The 24583-nt window shown below is 43.6% G+C and overlaps 3 protein-coding genes across 3 annotated transcripts in view; 1 reads left to right on the forward strand and 2 right to left on the reverse strand.

Annotated features, from left to right (window-relative positions):
- Window positions 1–190: 190 nt before the first annotated feature.
- Window positions 191–9358, reverse strand: COA5 (cytochrome c oxidase assembly factor 5). The gene is made up of 3 exons (XM_082851304.1): window positions 9209–9358; window positions 3067–3150; window positions 191–902 (listed from the first exon to the last, which is right to left on the reverse strand). Exons 1-3 carry the CDS (start codon window positions 9305–9307, stop codon window positions 861–863), a joined length of 225 nt encoding a protein of 74 aa, XP_082707430.1. The 5' UTR covers window positions 9308–9358; the 3' UTR covers window positions 191–860.
- A 175-nt stretch (window positions 9359–9533) lies between these two features.
- Window positions 9534–17944, forward strand: UNC50 (unc-50 inner nuclear membrane RNA binding protein). The gene is made up of 6 exons (XM_082851662.1): window positions 9534–9618; window positions 10683–10966; window positions 11684–11804; window positions 15426–15565; window positions 15654–15755; window positions 17678–17944. Exons 2-6 carry the CDS (start codon window positions 10687–10689, stop codon window positions 17812–17814), a joined length of 780 nt encoding a protein of 259 aa, XP_082707788.1. The 5' UTR covers window positions 9534–9618; window positions 10683–10686; the 3' UTR covers window positions 17815–17944.
- Window positions 17945–20528: 2584 nt separating this feature from the next.
- Window positions 20529–24583, reverse strand: part of MGAT4A (alpha-1,3-mannosyl-glycoprotein 4-beta-N-acetylglucosaminyltransferase A) — a 109609-nt gene continuing 105554 nt past the window's right edge. The window contains exon 16 of the mRNA XM_082851821.1: window positions 20529–24580. Within this exon, the coding sequence (XP_082707947.1) occupies window positions 24554–24580 (27 nt within the window). The 3' untranslated portion in view covers window positions 20529–24553. The remainder of the gene's footprint in view (window positions 24581–24583) is intronic.

Here is a 24583-nt window from a genome sequence, read left to right on the forward strand (position 1 = left end):
CAGTGCATAAGACCCAGGCCTGGCCAAGGTCATGGGGTCCCATCCCTTTTTCCACAGGGACTACAGGTCTAATTCAGGGGCAGGTGTTCCATAGAAGAGTCCTTTTGTAGGGTCTGATTAGTGGACCCTAGAAAAGGAGGTTATCTCTCTTCTTTTTGGGTCACAGACCTTAAGGATGTGTGCTTTTGATGGCCTCTTTCCCATTATGTAGAGAGGGCCAGCCTAAAAACGAGGTCAGAAGACAGAGAAAAACAGTCAAGAGATGAAGGCAAGGAGCCCTGGCAGCATAATCCCAGGCTTTGGATCCAGCTATGCCTAATGAGTGATATTAATGTTTTGAGGTTGTTACTTCAGTGATTCAGTGCAAGGGAAGCATTTCTTCTCCAAGGAATCAAACACAATTTATTTTAGAACTAAATAGTACAGACTGAATAAAAGAAAGTTTTATCCTAAACTTTCAAGACAGACATTTTCTCACCAGGCACCATGTTGATTTTAACAGTCCTGTTAGTGGCCTTCACAATATTCACAAAGGATGTACAAACTGTGTCATTTGGTTGAGAAGTCAAGTTTGAAAATAACAATCTTTCCATTCTCTGTGCTTCAGAACAATTCTTAAAACACATCTAGTATGTTCTTAGCTCATAACTATTCAATTAAATTTTTCTTCTAAAAATAACTTAGAGCAAGAGAAGCATTTACTTCATACATACTCATCCATTTTCTTCAGTGTTCCATGGAGGAAGAAACTGCTCCAACTGAACAGATGTAACAAAAAGTATGTTTCTTATTTTGGCTTCTCTGTTTTAATGACAGAGAAAATCCTTTGTTGTTTTCATCTTGGTTTCAACATAGCAGTATCAATATCCTTTTCTTCCCCTGAATCTTGATCTGGCATCCAACTGAAAATAAATATACAATTAAATAATATTCTGGACACTATAATTAAACACAGATTTGGTAACAGGTGTCACTATATGGGAGAAGTAAACCAGTTTCCAGCACACTCAAAAAGGCAATGGTCACAGCTCCCAAGGAGGGGGAAAAAAAGATGGCGTTAAAAACGAAAGTTCCATTTAAGGTCACAATAAGGATTTTCTTCTTGAGTCCAAATTTCATTTATCTTTTTCTCTGAAGTACACTCAATGTATGTTGTTCTTCAAACAAACTTGACTTTCTAATTAGGCTTTGTTTGGGTTAATATTCAAGTGTTTTTTAAATCTTTAAATAGTAACTGAAAAGAGGAACGAGCCTTGAACAATGTTACTGACACTTTAGTATTAAAAGTCCTTAAATTACTACTCATAGGTCAATTCTATGTTCTTTCACTTAAGCCTCACAGTGCAGCCACTTCTTAAGGGTGGTGTGGTAGTGTGAAGGGTCCTAGTCAGTAGAGAAGGCAAAATTGCATAGACAGTCAATACCACTCCCTAGAAATTCCATAGGAAGGAATTATTTTAGAGTTAAACCCTATTAATGAGGACAACACAGCCAGCGTGAGACAGACTGCTATTTCTTCATCTGAGCACTAGATAAAGTAGCTAAGAGCCACATTTTCAAAAAATAAATAATCTTCAAACATGGGAATCATGATCAGGATGATGAGAAGCTTATATTAAGAGGGAACAGCCCATTCAAACTCACCATCTCACCTTCACTCTGGGTCATACACTCACTGTTTGAAATATCAAGCAAAATTACCAGCACAATTTAAATTATTTTGTTTCAGGTTTTTGCCAAGAGTGCATAAGTTACATCAGTTAAGTGTGAGGCAGCTCCACTATGCTGGAGGACTAACAGTGAGTCACAGTCTTAAAGGCTGCAAGAATCTCTAAGTCTGCTAAAAAGTTCCCTATACTGCTCTTTCTGGAGTCCAAAAGTATGAGTGAAGCTCTGCCTTGTACTGATATTTGAAATGGTCAGAAGCACGTTTACTTTTTATTCAAGATGGTTACAAATTTCTGCAGAAGGTAGATAAATTGTGGGAAATTTTTACATGTTCTGATTTCTTAAAGTTCTTTGGAGATCAAAGACTGATGTTCAGGCCACGAATTACAGGGAGTTTATTACAAATTCAATCATTACGATTAAAAAGGACAACTCATCACCTCTTACAGTAACTGTTCTTTATAACTTCTCAATTATTTAAACATGATCTGACATTCTTGAAAGATCTGAAGGCTTGCATCTTACATGGGTAACAAAACTATGTGAGAGAAGGCAAGAAAATCCTCTTTTCTTACATTAAATGACGGGAAAATATGGCAAAGAACTGTGTCACTTGAGAAAAGAAAGAGAGCATGGCTAAATTTAATCTAACTTGACACCTCCCAGGATCTGGTTAGTTAGCAAACATGCTCAAGTTCTTGTCTGGCCTCCCAGATCATAATATCCTGTACTCTCTGCTTCTCCTATCAACAAAAGGGAAGGGATCTGAGTGCTGTCCCTCAACAAACAAAAGCAGGTTCAAGTCCAAGTTACTGCTGTCTTTAGAGGGATGTCCATTTTTCTGATTTCGTATTTTCTTTTCACAAAGAGAAGGCTCCTGGTTTCTATTCCAAAGATCTTTGTAGATCTTTGGAATCAAAGAACACTAGAGTAGAAACCATGAGATTTGTAATGTCCTCTTAGGCTGTCTTTCCACAATCCCTCGCTCTACAAATTCAAACACAGACACCAACATCTTCTCCTAATCACACCAACATGTAAGGCACAGTGCACGCACCACAGACCCCACATTATGGGTCTGTGTGTAGCTGCCAAATGACCCACATACACAGTGACCAACATCAACTGTGCCCCATCTACACCTGCCAAGACTGAACTCTCTCTCTTTCAAAAATCCATGAAGTTTAGCTGCTGTGGTTAGCATAACAGCAATAACGGAACAATCAGCTGTGGGTGTGCATGAATGCCACCTCACGTTAATTCACTGGGGAAGAAAAAATACATCCTTTTTTCCAAGTGATATCACTGCAACCTATTTATAATTACTAAGTCACTCACATATTTAACTCCACAGAGCTCATTTCTATCATAAGCTTTTAAAAATCGTTAGCTACTTACCACTGATCTTTTACACTCAAAAAATGAGTATTTCAAAGCTTTGCAGTTTCCTTCCTTCAGACACTGCCGAGGGGATTTTCCTTCCTATGACACATAAAACAATATAAATACCTGAAACATTTTCTCACAAAGTACAAAATAACTGTCCTTCTGGAAATAGTTCTTTTTTAAAAAGTTAAGGAAAGGCAGAAAACAATAATATAAGAAATAATTCATTTTGACTGTTGGTACTTAAGAAAAAAGGATAGAATGAAAAAATATGTAAAATAATTTTGGGGCACTTTAAGGGTGCCCTTGAATTTTTGAAAACGCTGGTTTCCATGGGATACTCTTTAAAATGTTTATATAAAAATCTAGAAACTGTTATCTTCACCTCCTCATGTGTAAGAAAGGGAAAGAGTAAAGGTGAAAGTAGTAACAGGGTTTCTTCAGGGTTTTAAAAACTTTCACACTCAAGAAGTCCTAAAGACAAGAGAAGAAAGTAGTGTGTGTGACACGGGGGGGGGGGGGGGGGGGGAGGGAGGAAGGGGAGAGAGAGGGAGGGAGGGAGAGAGAGGGAGGGAGGGAGGGAGAAGGAGGGAGGGAGGGAGGGAGGGGAGAGGGAGGGAGAGATGGAAAGAGGAAAGGGAGAGAGAGGGAGGGAGAGAGAGAAAGTGGGGAGAGGGAGGGGGAGAGAGAGGGAGAGAGAGGGAGAGAGAGGGAGGAAGGGGGAGGGGGAGAGAGAGGGAGGGAGACAGAGAGAGGGAGGGAGTGAGGGAGAAGGAGGGAGTGAGGGAGGGAGGGGGAGAGGGAGGGAGAGATGGAAAGAGGAAGGGGGAGAGAGGGAGGGAGAGAGAGAAAGTGGGGAGAGGGAGGGAGAGAGAGAGGGAGGAAGGGGGAAGAGAGAGAGAGGGAGGAAGGGGGGAGAGAGGGAGGGAGGGGGAGAGAGGGAGGGAGGGGGAGGGGGAGAGAGAGGGAGAGAGAGAGGGAGAGAGAGAGAGGGAGGAAGGGGGAGAGAGAGAGGGAGGGATGGAGGAAGGGGGAGAGAGAGAGGGAAGGAGGGATAGGGAGGGAGAGAGAAAAAGGGAAGGGGGAGAGAGAGGGAGGGAGGAAGGGGGGAGAGAAAGAGGGGGAGGAAGTGGGGGAGAGAGGGAGGGAGGGAGGAGAGAGAGGGGAGGAACGGGAGAGAGAGAGGGAGGGAGGGAGGGGGAGGGAGGGAGAGAGGGTGTGCACGTGAGCGATCAGGAATGCTGTAGTGGTGAATGGGAGGGTTTGTTCTGGAAGGTAGTATCAAGTGGCTTTAAAGTCTCCAATTACAATATCGTTTTAATGCAAGCAAGTTTATCTCCAACACATCTCTGTTTTCCCACCCCCTACTGCCACAGTCAAGCTCTCTATTCTGAGAAGCTCACTGAGTAAGAATTTGAAGAGGAGAGTGAGATTTTAACAGAATTTATATATACTTGGAAGGGAAGATCTGCCTGGGCCCAGTGTGAAATTAACTGGTCTTTAATCAGTGAAAGCTCATAAGAGCTTAAGAAAAATGGATTAAACCATTCCCTTTCTGACATCAAGACAGGACAGTGCTACAAGAACACATTCACAAGGGAAGCGCTTATTTCTGACTCTTAACAAGTAAGACTTTAAAAATCACACTTGACAAAGTAACTGCAAAACTAGATTAAGAGCTAAAATTTAGTAGTATTTTAGTAGGTAAACATGGGATAGAAATGACTTCATTATCATATCTTCATTATCTTAAAATATTTTGAACAAATTTACTGCCATAAATTGAACACAAAGGCACTTAAATATATTGGACACAAAAGCATCTACAGAAAGTGTATTTCACAACTCAAAGAAGCAAGATTAAAATTTAACCACTGCAAAATTTCTTTTTGAACCCCCTACCCTACTAATTTATCTAGTAACTAAACACTCACAAGGACTAATTTATTTTAAAAAAAATTCAGAGCTGTCCTACATCAGTTTAGCAGGAGGTTAAAAAGTAAATACAAGATATTCCTGTCTACACAGAGCTTCAAACAGCAGGTAGGAGAAGGTATACACATGCTAATGTTCACTGGCAGTGTGAGCAAGTCACAAAGTGGGGGAGGTAACGGGGAGGGGGGAGGGGGGAGGGAAAGGTGCTGAGGGTGTTCCCGTTTCCCAGGACTGTAAATGCATAAAACAACATCTGGACAAAGGAGACTGAACTTGAATTTTCTGAATCACCTGAGGTTTAATGACATTAAACTAACTTGCAATTCACAACGGGAAAAAATCAAAACCTTACATTTTATTACTGTTAAAGAAATAATAAATAAATCATATACTGCTCATAAACTTTACCTCTATGCAGTGCTTCACGATATAAAGGAAGATCGTGAAATCTTCCAACTCGAAGTGAATTCCAATGCAAAATGAATCAAGCAATTTTGTCTGAGAGTAAAAATGACCCTGTTCCATGTTAACTTTAAACGCTCAAACAGCCCCAATTAGGTGCCCTAAAGTCTGAACAGCTTTAGTGCTGGTTCTCAACATTTCAGAAAGATGTTAATGAGGTCGGCTAGAGTACTACTTAAGTAGAAAGCTCTGGTGTAACTTAAACTTCACCTGCTCTTCATTATCAAGGATTTCCCCTCAAGCAGATTTTGACACCCCAACTCCACCACTGCAATCACTCTCCAAAACCTTTATTTTGCAAGTTGCAGTCACACTCCTAGTTTTTACTGTGAAAAAAGCTACAGGGTACCACGTCTATGGCATTCCTGATCCCCAGGAATCCTGGCCACATTCCAGACTTTATGTCTGTTGGACCCTAGATTTGAATTGTCATCTACATCAGTGAATCTCTAAAGTGAACCAGAACAGAGTAGCAAGCTTCTCTGCACTATAATGTTCCTCCCTCAAACTCTGTAATGAGGTTGCCCACATGAACAACATAGAGATAAAAGACTATAACTATACAAAAGACTGGGGCTTCCCTGGTGGCGCAGTGGTTGAGAGTCCGCCTGCTGATGCAGGGGACACAGGTTCGTGCCCCGGTCTGGGAAGATCCCATATGCCGCGCAGCGGCTGGGCCCGTGAGCCATGGCCACTGAGCCTGCGTGTCCGGAACCTGTGCTCCACAACGGGAGAGGCCACAACAGTGAGAGGTCCACGTACCTCAAATAAATAAATAAATAACAAGGGGACTATAATTTCAAAAAAAAAAAAAAGACTGTAATTTATAAACTGATGCTTCCCCAAACCATATCTGAGATGCCATCTTTTTCACAAGCTTTCAACCCATACTGCCAACTGCCTACCGGGAAGATCCATCTAGATACTACACTTAAGAGAGAAATATTACTTCATCTTCCTCCACCTCCACCCCTAATGGCAGATTGCTAATTGCCCCCTTAATATTCACTCTTCCTTTTGAGTGGGGCATATGGCTGAGCTAGATTTCCCAGCCACCTTGCAGCTGGGTATGGTCATGTGACTAAGTTCTAGCCAATGGAATATGCAGGGAACTGAAATGTAAAACTTCTGGGTTGGTCTGTAATGGAAAGTGGCTTGCCCCACTTTCCTCCCCCATGTTACTAGGCCTGATGATGTGGAAGCAAGGCAGTCTTGGACCATGAGTGGGAGAGTAACATCCTAACTCCCATCACAGCACCTGACACCACCAATCAACAGTGCTTAGGTCCATGGAAGACAGAGAGGATCACACTAGACCCTACTTATAGGCAAACAAGATAGAGAATTCTCTCTTTTAAGCCACTGTTATTCTGGGTCTCTGTAATATTCGTCTGAACCTATAACCCAACTAAGACACTCCCAAGCTTATTTGCCTTCTGAGGTCAAGACTGGTGATTCCCAAACATGGCTGTATCCAAGAATCAACCTGAGACACTTTTAATTTACAAGGGAGATGGGGAGAGCAGTGGAATCTGTACTTTTAAGCTCTCCACCTCCATCTCCAGGTGATTCTGATGAAAAGTCAGCAGGTCTGGAAGCTGTTAATAGACACAAGGGAGATAACTTGTAATTGAGTTCCTTGGGCACAGTTTCAACTCCCAGGAGTCAGAATCCTAAGAAATTTATCCAAGAGATGCCTTTTGAATCTGCTTTTTCCTTGTTTCTCTTCTCCAGCCCCACCAGAGTTTACATCCTTTTCACCATTACCCTGAGTTTCTCTGAGCCCCTACAGTTCCTTGGCTATCTCTCAGTGCAGCCCCAGAACTAAGTATTTTATGTTTAATTCCTCCCTAAAGTAAAGTCTAGCAGCTTTGCAGGTGGGTTAAAGATTGGCAAGGAGAGACTATAGCATCATCTGCCAAAAGATCAGATTAATTTCTTTATTCAAGGAGCTGAGGAATCAAAAACCTTATCATAAATGAGGTGGCCATACACAGCAGGCATATACCTCAGCAGAACTCCCCTTGGTCTTGAGTTCCTAGTGGGGAGGGGTGGGCTAGAGCTGCCAGTGACACCATCCGAGAAGGTAGGATATCCGCGTGGATTTGCATAACTCAATGTTTTGCCTCAGTATTGCCATTTTATAGTCCAGTTGAAGTGACCATTCAGGATGAATTTAACTCAATCTGTCAATGCACTTCTATTTAAGAGACTCTTTATATGAAAACACCACGTTTTCCTACTTGACCAAATTCAGCAACAAAAAGGCCACATACTCAGTGGGGGAAAGCAACATCCGTGCAATGTGTCCGGGTCATTACGTCTGCCTACACCTTCCGAGCTTCCCAGAGATCCAATTTCTACAATGTGTCCCATTCATCTGTATGTCCCCTCAATCAGACCTGGCACTCAAATGTTTGCTAAATCAATCAATCACTGCAAAAAACCAATTTGGTGTTCTCCTTGCCACCAGTATTCTCTTCCACTTCCAGAGTTTCTTTCCTCAGTCCTACTCTGTGCCGGAGCTGCTCACTATGACACCCGTCACCCATGGCAACCGTCCTCTCAAACCTTCCGGCACATTCCCCGTCCTCCAGCCCAGCAGGGCACCAGCTTCTCGTGGGCCTGCCACATCTCCATGATTCTGCACGTGTTCTTTCAGATTCCCCCCACAAACACTACAGCCTCCACTCCTTTACTTGATAAACTACTACTCATCCTTTAAGATTCAGAGCAGATGTTACCTCCTCCTGTGAGAAGTTTCCAAATTCTCAAGCAAAATCAGTTGCTCTCCACTGGGTGCCCGAGACATTTTGCTCCTCTACTCATAAAACAAGTATTTACTCAATGCTTACACAGCCCTTGCCAAAAACAGTGAACCAAATGTAAAACATGAATCAGCAGAAACACCAATATAGCCTCATGGTTGATGTCCATTTTCGCGTAGTTGTCTTTTCTTTGAAATAAAGGCAACTTTCTCAAATTACATCTCCGAATGCAAAAATAATTGCACCCAACGGATTGCCCTCTCATCAGGCCTTGGTGAGCGGAAAAGGTACTTGTGCTTTGGTTGGGTTCAAGGCCAGAACCCAGGTTCCCCAGTCGACTTTGAACCTCTGCATTCACACTGGCTCCTGAGAAGACCTGGGGCTGTAGTGAGGGAAAAACAGGAGAGCAATAGCTCCCATCACAGCACGTAAAACCACAAGATCCACGGTAGGGGGAGCAAGATACAAAGTGGTGAAAATAAAGAGCTGCCTCATTTACAACTTACGCAGGAATGCACAGAACTCAACTCAGCAACACGTTCAAACCAACACAGGGTAGGCAGAGAATCTATTCAGCCACCACTGAACACAGAAAGGAGAATTTACTAGGCAATAGCGTGCCAGGTTCATGTAATTACCTGCTAATTTACTGATTCTTATTTGCTAGGGCTCAAGAAACCTTTCTTATTCTCCTTTATGCCTCCAGAACCTAGCAGAGTGGCAACATTCCGTGTTTCTCGACCCGAAATGGTTTAACCTTTACAAAAACCCAACGGGGCGGCACCGTTCTCTCCAATTTCACACCACCTGGGAAGTGAGGCTCTGACAATGGATGCGCCCAAATTCATTAAGTTGGAGCTGCGTTCGACACCCAGGACGGCGAACGCCGAGGCACTTCTCTTGACTATCGCCGCGGCCGGCCGAGAGCCCTCCGCCGGCCCCGCCTCCCCGCTTCGGGCGTCGGTCACCCGAGCGCCCGGCCGCGCTACCTGGAGCACGCAGTCCGACTGCAGCAGGCACGCGCCGAGGTCCTCCTTCAAGCCCGCGCACGCGCCGCCCTCCGGCTTGTCCTCGTAATAGCGGGGCATGACTGTGCCTTCCGCCAGCTGCTATCCAGACCCGCTCCACTCCGCGACGGCCCCGACTTGACAGAACGCCAGCGACGCCGCGGCGGGCGGAACCGGAAGCCGCAGCCACCACTTCCGGCGAGCGCGGGGCGGACCTCGGAGCCCGGGAGGCCGAGCGCGCGGCGGAAGTGAGTCACGTGACGTACCGCGCCGCGCCCCCAGCGCCAACGACGTTGTTGGGAGGGAAGTTGGCCCCGCGGCAGCTGGGCTCGGCAGCTGTGCGGCGGTGGCGGGTCAGTTTGGAGCCGGTGGAGGCCGCCGCGGGGCTCCAGGTGAGGCCTGCCGACCGCCCTGTCTGCGCGCGACTCGGGCTCACCCGGGGGCCGTTTCCAACGGCAACTCGCGGCCCCACGTCACCCAGCCCTGGAGTGACCGCGCCCGGGTTCGGGTGCTCGGCCTGCGGCGGGGCTGCCAGACACATTCAGTGGGGCTGGTTACAGTTGAATTTCAGATACCAGCGAAGAATGTTTTCGTATGCGTATGTCCCACGCAGTGTTTCGAACCTGCTGATATTAAAAATTACTCTTGTATCTGAGATTCAGTTCTAACTGGACGTCCTGTGTTTTTATGCAAAATCTGGCCGCCCTACCCGAGGCCCCGGGCCGGCGGGGAGCCGTAGGGCCCGGGAAGCGCCGCCGGCGTCCCGGAGGAGGCCTGGGGAGTGGAGCCAGACACTGGGCTGCCGGGGCGGGGTGTGGGGGCCGGACGGTGACCGGCGCTCCCCTGGCTTCAGACTGGTTGGACCGGAACTCCCACGCTGTCGTTCCGCTGCTGAACTAGTCAGGAAGTAAAACACTGCATTTGAGTTCTGCTTTGTTTTTACATAACACAGTCATGAACGAGTTGCTTGCTGGTCATGCGCTGGTGGACCTGTGAGATAGGCCATTTATTTTACCTCGTCGGGAACATCGTTTCAGTTTGGCTTCAGCAAAGGCTTTCTCTTAAAGTCTTGATGGTCGAGAGCCCACATGACAGGTGGAGTTTTGAGCCAGACTGCCTGAGTGCACATTTGGCTCCATCAGTATCACTGCTCCTGCCGGGGAGTGGGGGGAAAGGGGGAAGCTGAGGCTTGAGGGAAGTGAAGTGTGGGGAAAATGTGGACCCTATGAAAGTGTTATTATGAAGGCTCAGAAGGGCGTGGGGTAGCCCTTGCCTGAAGTGCAGTGATCATTTCTGCAGCCTCGGAACCAACTCCACTCGCTTTTGAGCCCTGGCTCTACGCAGGGATTGGAGCCGACATGTAAGGTGACTTCTCTCATAACTCACAAGAGGGGTGCTAGTAGCTGACAGTTTCTTCGATGACTTGGAATAGAATTTTTTTTCTTCGTCCATCTAGGAAGATGTTACCGAGTACTTCCGTGAATTCCCCAGTGCAGGGGAACGGGGTATTGAGTTCCAGGGATGCGGCCAGACACACAGCTGGAGCAAAACGCTACAAATACCTGAGGAGGCTTTTTCGTTTCCGGCAGATGGACTTTGAGTTTGCTGCCTGGCAGATGCTCTACCTGTTCACTTCCCCACAGAGAGTTTATAGAAACTTTCATTACCGGAAGCAGACAAAGGATCAGTGGGCCAGAGATGACCCTGCTTTCTTGGTCCTGTTAAGTCTCTGGCTCTGTGGTAAGTGTCTGTCTGCAGGAGAGTTGAAGAATAAATGAGCGTTTCAGGTTGGGCTTGTCATTTGGAGAATCTTTTGTTATCAGCATGTTGTGGGTCACAATTTGGGGATCTCTGCAGCTGTTTTCTTCCTCTCTGAAGCCTCAGAAATCTCCTCACAGGGAAGAAGGTGGTATTCTTCCTGATTTTAAAAGTCCCAAGCAGGTGCCAGAGTCAACTGTTTTCCTCAGAACTTTCAAAAGCAGAGGACAGAGTCACTCCATGTCTTTTAACTACCATGACAAATAAATTGATACCCAAATGCAAACTTACTGTGAAAAAGGACTCCCGAGGTTGGAAATGGCATTTCACCATCAGGCCAATCCAGAATGAGAGTTCTGAAAGTACCAATGTGAACTTGAGAAACTGCTTTTAGTTCAATAGTGCAGTGAAAGGGTCTGAGCCGTCTTTAGGGTGTGAATGCTGCTGTGTTCTGAATGCTGGGGCTACCCTGGTGAACCACAGACGGATGGGGGCCTCCTCAGTAAACTTCAGATATCTCAGTGGTAGTTCTGTGTTCCAAGGTGGTCTGCATTTCTTAATCAATTACATTTAACACACTTTTGGGGTTTACATACCTGTCTCCCACACTAGAGTGGGCATCTGAAAGGCAGAGACCATGCCCTGTACCCCTAGAATCTAGCAGAGTGCCTGAATACATCTTGTAAATCTTTATTTCAGTGTCCACTATAGGATTTGGCTTTGTGCTGGACATGGGATTTTTTGAGACGATAAAGCTGCTCCTTTGGGTTGTATTCATAGACTGTGTAGGCGTCGGCCTTCTCATATCAACCTTAATGTGGTAAGTACGGTTAACTTTGGTTCTTCAGATGCTGCTGTAGAGCCTCCATTTGCTTGCTTCAGAGAGTAGCTGATGGAAATTGAAACAAGATAGATGAACTGAAAGCATCGATTTTGGCTGCCAGGATTAACATACCTTGTCCTCCTGTGTTGGTACCTACATCAGAAAATACTCTAAGGGGATGGTCTGCTGTGTCAAAGCACAGCAAATAAGTGAATCGAAGTAATGATTGTGTCGTATTAACAAAAATTTTCATTTTGCAAAAATATTATGCAGTTAGCCAATTCTGCTTAAGCTGTCTGGATGACGGCACAGTATTCTGCCTTTGCCAGTGGGTCACTTCTAGAGTTATAAGATGTAGAGGGTTATATTATGGAATCTTACTTTGCATCTTTGACATGAAATGAAGTACACCTGAAAAAGGATTGTTTTGGTTAAAATTTTGGTGTCTTTCTTCTGAGCCACATACATGGGTTTTATTGACTGGGTTCTCAGTCTGACTTTGTCTGGGTTTGCTGTACCAACCGTAGTATACTGAGTATAAATCTGGTGTTTGGTTTTTCAGCCTTCTCCCTGATCAGTGCTCCTGTGGGGCTGGCGGAAGGGGTGGATGTGTGGGTGAGCTCAGCAGGGGGCCGGTGGTGGTGGTGGTCGTATGTCAGAGAAAACACTGGAACCTGAGTCACAGAGAGACCTGGGTTCAAATGCCAGCTCAGCCATTTACTGTGTACTTCTTAGCTCCAGTCTTCTCTTTTGGAAGATGGAGTTGATTATCTATTTATGAGGTATTTGAAAAGATTGTGGTATGAAAAACACTTGGCATATAGTCTGTGCTCAATAAATGGTAGCTGTTAACATTTTAAGCAAGATTCTGAGACGCTAACCTCTGATGATACCAACCTGTTATTTTGCTTTGTAATTTATGACTAGTCCAGTACAGGTCTTGTATGTGCTAGGTAGTTGGAAAATGCAATGCATCATTAACCTAAGATTCTAAAATCTGGCCTAAAAAGAATACTGCTAACCAACGTAAGTCACATATTCATTATCAAGATATCCAAGGGAAACATGCTAGGTGAAAAAATTTCAATAAATAAGGCTTTCAAACAAATAGTTTGTAGCCGGCATTCTGCCTTGAATGCATCGCGATTCTGCGATCTGGAGGGTCGCAGAAGCCGGGAGTTTAGTACCTTTAGTGTGAGTCTGTATCATAGTTTGAGTTCATTGGAGAAGGACTGAGTATATTTTTGAGAACCTACATCGTGCTGTGAATCGTGTGAAGAACCAGAAATAGAAATCATGCGTGACTCCAGTCACGCCAGGGGTGCCACAGAAGCCAGCATGAGGAGGCATTTGGGCAGATGCGGTAGCTGATTCCTGGCACCAAGTGTGAAGGCAGAGAGGTGTGGAACAGCGTGCCAGGTATGGGAGCACAGGGGGCACTGCATGGCTGCAGAGGAGATGGGAGTAGAGAAGTTGGCCCTAAATGCAATTTAGAGAAAAGAACTGGACTTCAGCTCATAGGCTGCATGTGGGAGTAGGAGGGAGGGGGAGCGGTGGGGAGCTTGGAGGCTTTGAAGTCAGAAATGCAATCCAGTTCACACTTCAGGAAAGATCCTCTCTATGGCAGTGGAGACGGAGGAGCTGGAGAGAGTGGCTAGGCTGGATACAGTCGTGGGGTCTGCACTGGAGCAGAGGAGGCCCGGGCTGCTGCGGTGTCACAGAAGTAGATGAGGGGAGGGAAGAGCAGGACCCGGGGCCTCTGGGATGGCCTGGGAGTTTGGGGCTCAGCAGTCAGTGGCGAGTGCAAGTGAAGCATTCCATGTTGGACATGTTGAATTCAGGAGGCTTGTTGATAGTGAAGTGAAGGTTCATTGGCCGCTGGGGTAGGTGGCTAGGAAGCTGCAACAGTCTGGCTGAGATGAAGACATGACTGGCATTATTAATACGGAGGTGGGAGAGGAGCACGACAGCTGTCTTTGAGCTCTCTCAGAAGGCGTGTCCGTGTTCTAGAGGTGAGACTCGGAAGGAGGCCGGAAGCCTGGAAAGCAGCCATTCAGGGGCTAAGCAGAGAGGTAGGGGCAGTAGCAGGACCCCAGCGTGGGCACTTGAGTAGTGGGCTAGATGCTTATTCCATTCATTTTAAAGGCACAGGTTCTCAGCTCGAGTGGAAGGTGTTCTGGTGAGCTCGTTTGCTCGATCAGAGCACTCTTCTCTTGCCGCTTTCAGGTAGCTGAGTACAGGACTGCTTTATTAGTACTGTAACACCTTCTCCCTCTTCTTTCTTTTTTCTATTTTTATTTCCACTAGACATAGCATTTTCTTAACGGTATCCTCAAAATGAAATCACATGTGGAAGAGTCCATTGAATTTCCTCAGCTGTGTTTATAATACAATGATCTTTATTGTTCTTTTCCTTTGACAATCTGTCTTTCTGTTACCTGGATGTCTGTCTTCTCGTTCGTTCGTCATTTAACGGAACGATTAGGCCACGCTGTGGAACAGAGACACCAGCTGAGTGATTGTTCCTGTGGCTGGAGACACCGTTGGCCCCTCTCTCCTTACTGGTTCCTCCTGACTCCCTGACCTTTCCACAGGGGAGACCCAGGTCCTAGGCCTTGGACCCGTTCTCTGCATTCACTCTTTGGGTGATCGCATTTGGGTTCGTGGCTTTTAATATCATCTACACACTGATGAGGTTATATCCGCAGTTTGGACCTCTCCTCTAAACTCTAGACCTTCTCTACCTCTTACTCCAGACTGACAGGCATCCCCACCTCGCACCTCAGTCTTCCGTTTGTTTAAGGCCAGAATCTCTCAGTCGTCCTTGACTGGTCTTTTTTTTGTACCCTAGCACTCAAGTCTAGCACTAGTCTATCTAGTGCATCTAGTCCTATTGGCTCTGCCTCCCAGCGGTAATATATCCCCACGTCAGCACCTCCGCTGCTGCCGCCCTGTTCATCTCCTGCTCGCAGCAGCCTCCCATCTGCCTCTCTGCTTCCACTCTTGTCCCCAGAGTCTGTTCTCAGACCGGCAGCCAGAGGAACCCTGTCAGTACAGTAAGTCGGACGTTCTTAGAACTCCACAGTGACTTCTTATTCCACCAAGAGTAAAAGCCCAAAGGTCTGACAGTGGCCACAGGCTCTGTAAGGTCCGGCTCCCGTTTGCTTTCGGATTCCATTTCCTGTGTATCTTCTCACTTGTCCCAGGTACTCTGCGCCCCTCCCCCATTCCTCAAGCCTGCGGGGCCCTCTGCCACCTCCCTGTACCCCCCCCCCACCTCTGTGCTGGGACTCCCCTCTGCCTGGAATGCTCTGCCCCGGGGGATTCCCATCACTGCCCTTGGTACTTCACCCAGATGTCGCTCTCATGACCATCATCATATGTAACATTTCAACTTTGTATTCTCTGTCTTTCTGTACTACTCTGTTTTTCTCCATGGGACCATCTGACAGCTATTTGTATTGTTGTCAGACTACTCCCCCGAGATTGAAGGCAGAAATTTGTTTTGTTTACCGCTGTATCTCCAAATGTCTGGAATAAAGCTTGGGACATAGAAGGTAGTCGGTAAATATTCATAATTAATTTTATTGTACTATGAAATAAATGTTAACTTTTCAGGTTTATCTCTAACAAGTATTTAGTGAAACGGCAGAGCAGAGACTATGATGTGGAGTGGGGCTATGCCTTCGATGTGCATCTGAACGCTTTTTACCCTCTCCTCGTCATTCTGCATTTTATCCAGCTTTTTTTCATCAACCGTAAGTAGCAGTTACTTCTCAACATATTATCAAAAAGTCTTCATTGTACCCACTGAAAAGAGATTCATTGTATGCGTCTCTTCCGCAGATGTCATCCTAACGGACACATTTATTGGATATTTAGTTGGAAATACCTTATGGTTGGTTGCAGTTGGCTACTACATCTACGTAACTTTCCTAGGATACAGTGGTAAGTAATTGCGTTTTTTGGTTGATTGACAACACAACAGGGAGGGGAAAAGTTGCAACAGTAATACAATTAGCTTACTTTCATGGAGCTCTTACAGGCACTGTCCCAGGTGTTTTAGGAATTCTCCCATTTAATCTTTACAGATACATGGTACAGCTTTACTTGTCCCCATTTTTCAAATGAGGAAACAGTCACAGAGAGATTAAGTAACTTACCCATGGTCACGCAGCTAGCAGGTGGCATAGCTGGTATATAACAAATTTTATAATTTCAAGGAACCATGTTAAACCATATTGATGCTGTCCAAGTTACTGGCAGGAAACCCACTCAGTTTCCTCTTCCTTTTCTCCGAGGCTTTTGGGTTCTGGGTTACCGGCAGTCAGAGTGAGGAAAGGGTTGGGTCCAAGGTGTGAGCATGTTTAAAACCTTTGCCTCATTTTCTGTTTTATGATTGTGGGCTGGGGGAGCTTTGAAATACTCTTTATTTTGTAAACATCTGTGTTTAAAATAGATGAACCCTGCTCACAATTCATATACTGTACCCAAGCCACAGTACACAAAGTTCACCCGTCACAGGGAGATTGTGGGGCTCAGGAGCAGGGGAGCGCCCAGGGGTGCAGAGGTGGTTACGCGTCAATGGCAGCAGTGCCTGCCCAGCAGTCTTGGGCCTAAGGCCAGGTGCCAGGCCACCTGCTGGAGTGGGGAAGCTTAGGGATGAGAGGTTCTGTAGATAATCACAGAAGATCGGGCCCAGCTTCTGCTGAGCTCAGGACGTTTGTGAATTCATCGTTACATCCTGCTGTCGATTCATTTTTCATAGTATGAATGAGAACCATATTGACATTATTCTTCATGTATGTTAAGAAACAATCACTACTAAATAGAGTTAGATTAAATCTAGAGACCTTACTTATTTGTTAGCATTATATTCTTAGCCCTTCCTTTCTTGTCACTCTAGATGATCAGGCTCTTACTGTAAATACAAGCCACTTGTACTCACAGGTGACTGGCTCCACTGGTGAGAGCTTCCCACGCTTGTCCCCTTGGCTTTGCCAGGAACCACTGAAACGCCCCTGCCACCCACATTGTAATACCTTGTTTGGGGCATTGGGAGTCCTTTCTCTAGTTCAGGGGCAATGTTTGTGACATGTTATATTTAGGCTTCTAATGAATTTTCAGGTTTTGAGAAAGTTTTAAAATGTCATTGGCACGCTGCCACGTTACGGTTTCTCAAAGTGGATTTTGCATCACTCTCCTGGTAACTCCCTATGATTTAGAAGATTCTTTGAGCACAGCTCAGTTTCAGTTTGAGGACTACTTGTATGAGAAATATTTAGGTTAGAATGCACGGGGTAGGGACCCACTAACCAAGCCATGAGCAAGAAACAAACACGGATATCTGAGGGTGGATTTTATATGTGAGAGTTTCAGTTCTTTCCTAAAGTCTGGGATACTAGTTGAGATCTCCCCTTCTCAAAGTGGACGTGTAATGCTTTCCCCCGCTGGGAAGTCGCAAACAGCTGAGAGTTGGGTTTTTTCCTATGACATCCTCCATCTCTGTTGGTACGTTAGGATGGGAGGCTTCTGAAGCATCACAGGTTTAAATTCACCACCGCGTCCATTAATATTGGCGATGTTTGACCCTCCTGACCTCAGTCCTGGATTTGCTTCTCATTCAGCCTCTGTGCTGAGAAACCTCTGCTCGGTTTCTTCACAGCCATGAATGAGAAGGAAATAACACAGAGGAGTAGTAATATTGCTCTGGCTGCAATACAGCATCGTCAGTAAGATGCTTCAGTAAGATTCACAGTATGTGTTGCCTGCTCGGCCCGTCGTGCTGTGGGGGAAGCCGTCTTCCAGAACGCTCATTTACTAGTCCTTTACTTTTCCCACCAACGCATGTGGGTTTGCTCCTTTTCCAGCACTGCCGTTTCTGAAAAACACAGTGATTCTTCTTTACCCGTTTGCACCTCTCATCCTGCTCTATGGACTGTCACTAGCGCTGGGCTGGAACTTCACCCACACACTGTGCTCCTTCTACAAGTACAGAGTGAAGTGAAACAGGGAGCCTCTTACATCTTAGGTGCGTCAACAGTATTGGTGAGGTGGTGATTTCTTGTGAAACTTGTAAATAAACTATCATTGTAGATATCTTAAAGGTGTAAAGTTTGCAAATTTGAAGAAATATATATGCTAACACCGTTATCTAGTACATTCCTTAAAACTAATTAAATGTACATTTCTATAATAAATATTTTTTAAACTAAAGCATGTATTTTATTCTGCACAGAGAATATATGCAAAGTACTAAGGGCATGCGGAAAAGAGAAAGGTAAAACTTTTTAATATGAATTATTCTTGAAAGTATCCATTTGGAGAACATGGTAATAATGTTTCCCCTTCTCCCCTCCCCCACTGTTACTGACAAGGTACAAAGTCCAGCCCCATTTCTAATGGGCTGCATTTTAAACTTTTATATAAGTCACAGGATCCTAGTGTAGCCTTCAAAAGCCTCTACTTGTAATTCAAATAGGAATCACTATACTACAGGCTCCAAATATCATTAACAGCCATTGTTCATGCAAAAAAAAAAAAAAAATTACCCAACAAACAAAATACAGTAGATCGAAGGGGTCCCCGGAGGCTACTCTCACTCTAGGGACTGTATAGTAGCATACTCAGGGTCTGCGTGAACACCTGCATGACACTGATAATCACAGTCTTAACACCAGTCTGCTTTTCTTTTTTAAAAGACTTTCCAAAACCCACATATCAAATCCACGCCTGTTTTCTAACTGAAAACAGTACCAGTAAACTATTATTATATCAGTGTTAAGCAAAACTAATAATAAAAAAAGCTTGGTACCCATGAAGTTTTTACCTGTTTGTTTATATTAGGAGTCTTGAATTCAACATGGCTTTTTAAACTTCTTTATCTCAAATACACATGAACGGTTGTGGCACAGAGAAACAGTGATGAAAGGCACAGTCAACAGGACCAGTTATCAGGTTTTCAGTTATAGCAGCAAATTTGAAAATAAATAATCTGCCTTTAAAAATCCAACAGGTACCTAAAATATTACTACAGAGATTACCCATTCAACCAATGGAGACACTGGTAAGGAAAATATGTACAATACATTTACGGAGAAAAAACATCTGGTTCAACCTGGTAAAGCAGTTCCTCAGGCAGCTTCTCCCAGGAGTGCTTCCAGAAACACCCCAATTACAAAGACAGCCTTTCCAAACAAAGTTTGTTCTCAAGGAGAAATGCTTCAGTTTTTCATTCCATAAATGAAACAGTTGTTACAGTTTAATCAGCTGATTTCTAAATGTCTTAGAAAATGTGACTGTCTACACTGAAATGAAAAGTATCAACTATGCTGGCAGTGCATCTTACAGTACTGTCGATATCCACCATTTTTAAGGCTCAGAGACTATGTCTTCAAAAGGTATTTTCACCCAATTTCAGCCAACACTGAGTATTTCAAATAAATAATGGAATGCTAATCAAACTAAAATACCAAACCTTTGATTCCAGGGCAGTTTGCTAATTACTAACACCATGAAGCCACTAGGAGCAAGTGACATATTAAACAGCTTCCCTAGTGTCCAAGAGTACTGAATGTTCCCCACAACACACAATCCTTAGTTTAGAACAATTTTAGCACCACTCTTCCTAACATTTTTCTGCACAAAGTGTTTCCCATTCAACATTCAGTTCACGTTTTTGAACGACATCTAAATTCTCAACTCACACATAACTGGAGTGCCAGCTCTTTCTTGTTTGTTCCTCTGGAAATGCTCTAGCTAGTGCCCAAACAGGTGAAGCACGTGTTTCAGGTAAGAAGAGAAGAGTTCCTATATAAGCATTGATGATATGGGTATATATATGTATATATATAACAAATCTTTTCTTGTTGTTTTTTAGTAATACTGTAGTAGTGGTCTCTTCAGCACTGTAGGTTCACATGCATTGAAGAAAAGTAAGCATGTTAGTTATCATGGCATATATCTGTTAAGATTAATAATTTACAACTATCAGACTAAATTTCATACACTATAAACACTGCTACATAGCTTTGAAAAGTTTCCTTTTCTTTAAAGAGATCAGATGTCAAAGTTCTCTTAGGACCTCAGATATGATTATGACTCAAATTTCTGACCTTTCGATAATGTTAGCCTCTCATTTTCTTTCTTTTAGCTCAACTTTTCTTACATCAAGGCTATAGCAATATAGTAAAAGAAGCACAAAAAGTAATGGACAAACCAAAATTAAACTTCATTAGCAATTAATGGCTTGGAAGCAGAGAAGCATTTTGAAAAGTAGTCCCTAAGTACAAAAATTTGGTCAGCACGTATAGGATTTGATCTGTGCTTAGACTATAAATTTTGGTTAAAAAAAAAAAAAGTCCTTCAATACAGAGTAGATTATTTGGTCTCTACATAAAAGCATAAATATTTTTTTTCTCTTAATGTCTTACTTAAAATATCACTGTTCCTCATTCTTCAATAACTGACAGGCTCAGAGCAGCCTAAATCAACATAAAGTGACACCTATTCCAGGAAAAAGATTCCTTACTCACTGGATCCTGCTCCTGCAATCTCATGCTAGCGGTTCCTTCATGAAACGCTACAAAGGTGCTGCAAGTTTTTGCCAACAACCTGCCAAAGAGGATTAACTGAGGTCTCTGGGAGAGAATCCCAGATGAGGCCTGTGTATATGATCTGCTAGTGCAAGACTTTATTCATAAATTTATCAAGAAATACCCAACATACCAGAGGGGATCAAGTAGGAAGCCGCCTCCGCTTCACCTCTTTTAAAATCGTATTCATTTTCTATTGCTGCATAAAATCACGGCAAATTTAAAAGCGTAAAACAACACCCATTTATTATCTCACAGCTCTGTAGGCCAGAAGTCCAGGCAGGCAGGACTGAGCTCTCTGCTTAGAGATTCACATGGCTGGAATCCGGTGTTGGCGGGGCTGAGCTCTTAGCTGCTGGAGGAGAGTCCACCTGCACACTCCTTCCGGTTGGTGGCTGAGTTCAGTTCCTGTGGCTGCAGGACTGCAGTTTCCATTCTCCTGGCCATCAGCTGGGGCCTCTCAGCTTAAGACCATCTGCATCCCTTCTCATGCGGCCACCTCCATCTTAAACCAGCCATGGTGCCGCAAGTCCTGCTTTGAATCTGACTTCTGCTGACAGCCTGAGAAAACTCTGCTTTTAAAGCGCTCGCCTGATTAGATTAGCTGTCCCCAGATAATCTCCTTTTTGCTGTACAACGTAATTATGGATCATACTCACAGGTTCCACACATACTCAAAGGGTTAGGATATACAAAGTCATTGGGCAGGGGGGTCATCCATGGAATTCTGGCTGCTACAAACATTCACTGCTATTAATTAGAGCAATCTCTCCAAACATGCTGTTTCCATATAACCACACTTGTCTTTGAGGACAGCACTGTTGGAAGACAACTTTTTTCATTATTATGACATATTTAAAAAGAAGCCTCCATAGCGTTGCTGAAGTTTTTAAAATAACATCTTCTAATTATTTACTAATGCAATTGACTTAAAAAGCTTGTTCAAAGACATCTCCAGCAGCCGAATTAACCTTCACGTACATGTCTATAGGCTGTGTGCTAAATCCATGTGCGTTCACAGTTCCCAAAGCTTGTCAATCACACGAGTTTTGGAACCTCATCCTCAAGTTGTCACTGTTTTTGGACTACATAGTAGGGACAGTGAATGCTGTAAAGAACGCAGGAGACTTAAAGAACTTAGAAACTGGATCTTAGAATCCTGGAATTAGGTCCTCAACCTTCTCTTCTCACCTGAAATACTCAACATCATTTGCACTACGATATATTCTGCATGTCTGCTTTTAGCCTCATGATGGGAATTCATTATTCTGGATTCTAAAATGTTCATATTAGCACTCTTGACACACTGCTGTGCTACAGAATTTTCTGTGATGATGGAGATGTTCTATATCTGTGCTGTTTAACCCAGTGGCCACTAGCCATAGGGAGCTAGTGTGACTGAGAAGCTGAATGTTTTATTAATTTAAACTTAAATAGCCACCCTGTGTCCAGTAGCTACTGTGGAGGACAGTGCAGCTCCAGAGACATCATGCCGTATACATATGTAAAAATAAAATTAGTCCCGCCATTTGTACTTTTCCCCACTCACTCTGGCTAAAAGTGGTTCAGTGTCCACTCAAGGTCAAGTATGTACCTTCTCTCGTTCCAGGTCCTCTCATCTTCTGTCCCAATACTTTAGTCCCTAACATGACTCTTAAGGGCAACCACTATAATCGCTTGCTTGAGGCAAGGCTGGGTGCTTCTAATTGTCTAGTGGCAACTGGGGGAAAGGAGAGCGCAGCTAACACGAGGGTCCGTGGGCACCCGTGCAGCAGAGGAAGCTAGGCTTGCCTGCGGGAGCTTGACATTTGGCCAGAGTGATTACGTGTATGTGCACACACACTCGCCACAAGCAAAGTAGACAGCTGAGTGTGTGTGTGAGTGTGTGGCAAGGACAGTAGGTAAAGAGAGTTAAGAAAAAGAAAGAGGAGTGTGGGCTGGAACAGCTGGTCCCCTTCCCCAGACGCTGCCTGGGCACCTGCCACGTGTCAGGCACTGTTCTGGGCTCAACGAGGCACTGGTAACAAATCCATGGGGAGGAAGGAGTGCACAGGAGAGTCCTTGAAAGATGGATAAGATTTGGCTGAAAGTCTTCTCAGGAACAGGAGGGATGAGCTAAGCCCGGGAGGGGAGCCTGAGCACAAAAACAGGACAAAGCTGGCTGGGTAAGTAAGGCCCAGTCTCAAGACTGAGCCACCCAATGGCCAGGAGCTGCAATTCCTGCCACCTCCCCAGACTCCCAGAGCGTGGCCTTTCTTCCTCAAATCAGAGTTAGCTACTTGGGAAGCAGGGAAACAAGGGGATTCCTCCAGATTTTTACCTCCTGATACTTATTTGTTACAGCAGTAATTTAGTATGTGAAGCTGGTGCCACAATTTTGTAATGAAAGGTTTATGCTTTTGCAGTGACATTTCCCTGTTAGGCGCTGGGCCAAGGAGATTTGGGAAGGAAATAAAACGTAAATTAAAGAAAATAAAAAGTAAAATTTAAAAACCTCAATAAAAATTTTTAACTGGACTCGGACATAAAGAAATCATTGTTGGCAACATGTAACTTTTTAATCAAGAGACGTAACTAAGAATTATTCAAATACGGAGTAATGGAAATAATTGTACCCTATCAGTGTTTCCCAGCCTTTTTCACTGCATAACCCTGCACAGAAAACAAGGCTGTCTGGAAGCTGTTTGTTCAGCCTGCTGGGTAACCAGGTGACGCTCCTCCAGGCTAAAGGCAACCAGCTAGAACCTCCAGCTGCCAGAGGCCTCAGCCACTGCCTACTCTGAAAGCTCAAGAGATTCAAGCTCTGCACACCTGTAACCGCCTGCAACCCACCTGAGGACACCAGGCTGGTTGGGAACTGATGTTGATAATTCATAATTTTGTAAAAGTAAAAGACTTTTGTAAAGATCACCGATTGCTAAGGCTGATAATATTTTTGTTTATAGTAGTGATATTATGTGGAATTTGCATGTTTAAGAGCAATAAATACTCTTCAGATGTGAATTTACTTACAAGTTCATAATGCAATAGAATAATTTTGGAAAAACATACAACTGTTACAATACCTTTCACCAAAAAACCAACATTACAATTTTGTTTTTCTTTAAAATGAAACCAATTATGACTCATACAATAGCATTACCTAGAAAACATTTTGTCAGAACTCACAGAGTGCAGATATAAAAGCATCAAGGAAAGAGAAAATGCCTCTAATTCATGGATTAAAGACAAAGATAGAAGAGTCTGTCATTTTACATATCAAAGGAAAGGTAATGACTTCAGTCTATGATAATTTGGGTTGAATGCATCACCCCTGCACATTAAAATTTATCAGACTGATTTTTTGTGACTACACACCATACACAGTATAGTAAAATAACCCTCAAAAAGGACATTGGTCTTTAAAATCTTGGCTTTAAGGAATGACAAGTGCCTTTGAAAATATTTTGTTCAGAATCACTGTGATTATAAAAGTACTTCAGTTAGGAAATCAATCTAGAATCATTCTTAAATGGCAGTGCATTTGAAAAATGGCATTAACTTGTAATGTTTGCATTTCCAAAGAAAAATATAGAAAGAACTTAAAAAAGCAAGGTAACTGGTTTTCAAAAAAAGTATTGATTCAAAAATTTACTGCACAAAAATATGTACTTCTTAAGTGTTTCTAATAAATTAACTCCGTAGCATTTTATGTATATTTGTGTGTGTGTGTGTGTGTATATATATATATATATATATATATATATAATCCCTGATAATCTATAAAAGAGGGTCTATAATATTAAAATAAATGAACTTCAAAAGTACCCCCTTCATAAAATGTATTTAACATTAATTTTTCTCAAATTTTAAGGAATGTAACAATATGTACAACTCTTATGTATTAGTATAATACCAAAATAGTACAAGTCATATTAACAGGCTGTCATAACTGTAAAATGTCTGAGTCAAGTTAAAACTGGAGGACAGCTTAGGTTCGAATGAATACAATTATCCATGGAAGATTCATTTTCCAAGTGGAAATGACAATCATCTTATCTACAGTAGATTTCACAAGAGGTAGAATTCAAGTTACCAAAAAACGGTACATGCTCAGCCATCTTTAATCAACAAATTCACAGGGAAAAAATGTGTTGGTTTCTTAGGAGATAGTCAGTTTGTGACTTTTTTAATATGAATCTG

Source organism: Leucopleurus acutus, assembly GCF_964270905.1.
Source record: "Leucopleurus acutus genome assembly, chromosome: 12".
Lineage (NCBI taxonomy): Eukaryota > Metazoa > Chordata > Mammalia > Artiodactyla > Delphinidae > Leucopleurus > Leucopleurus acutus.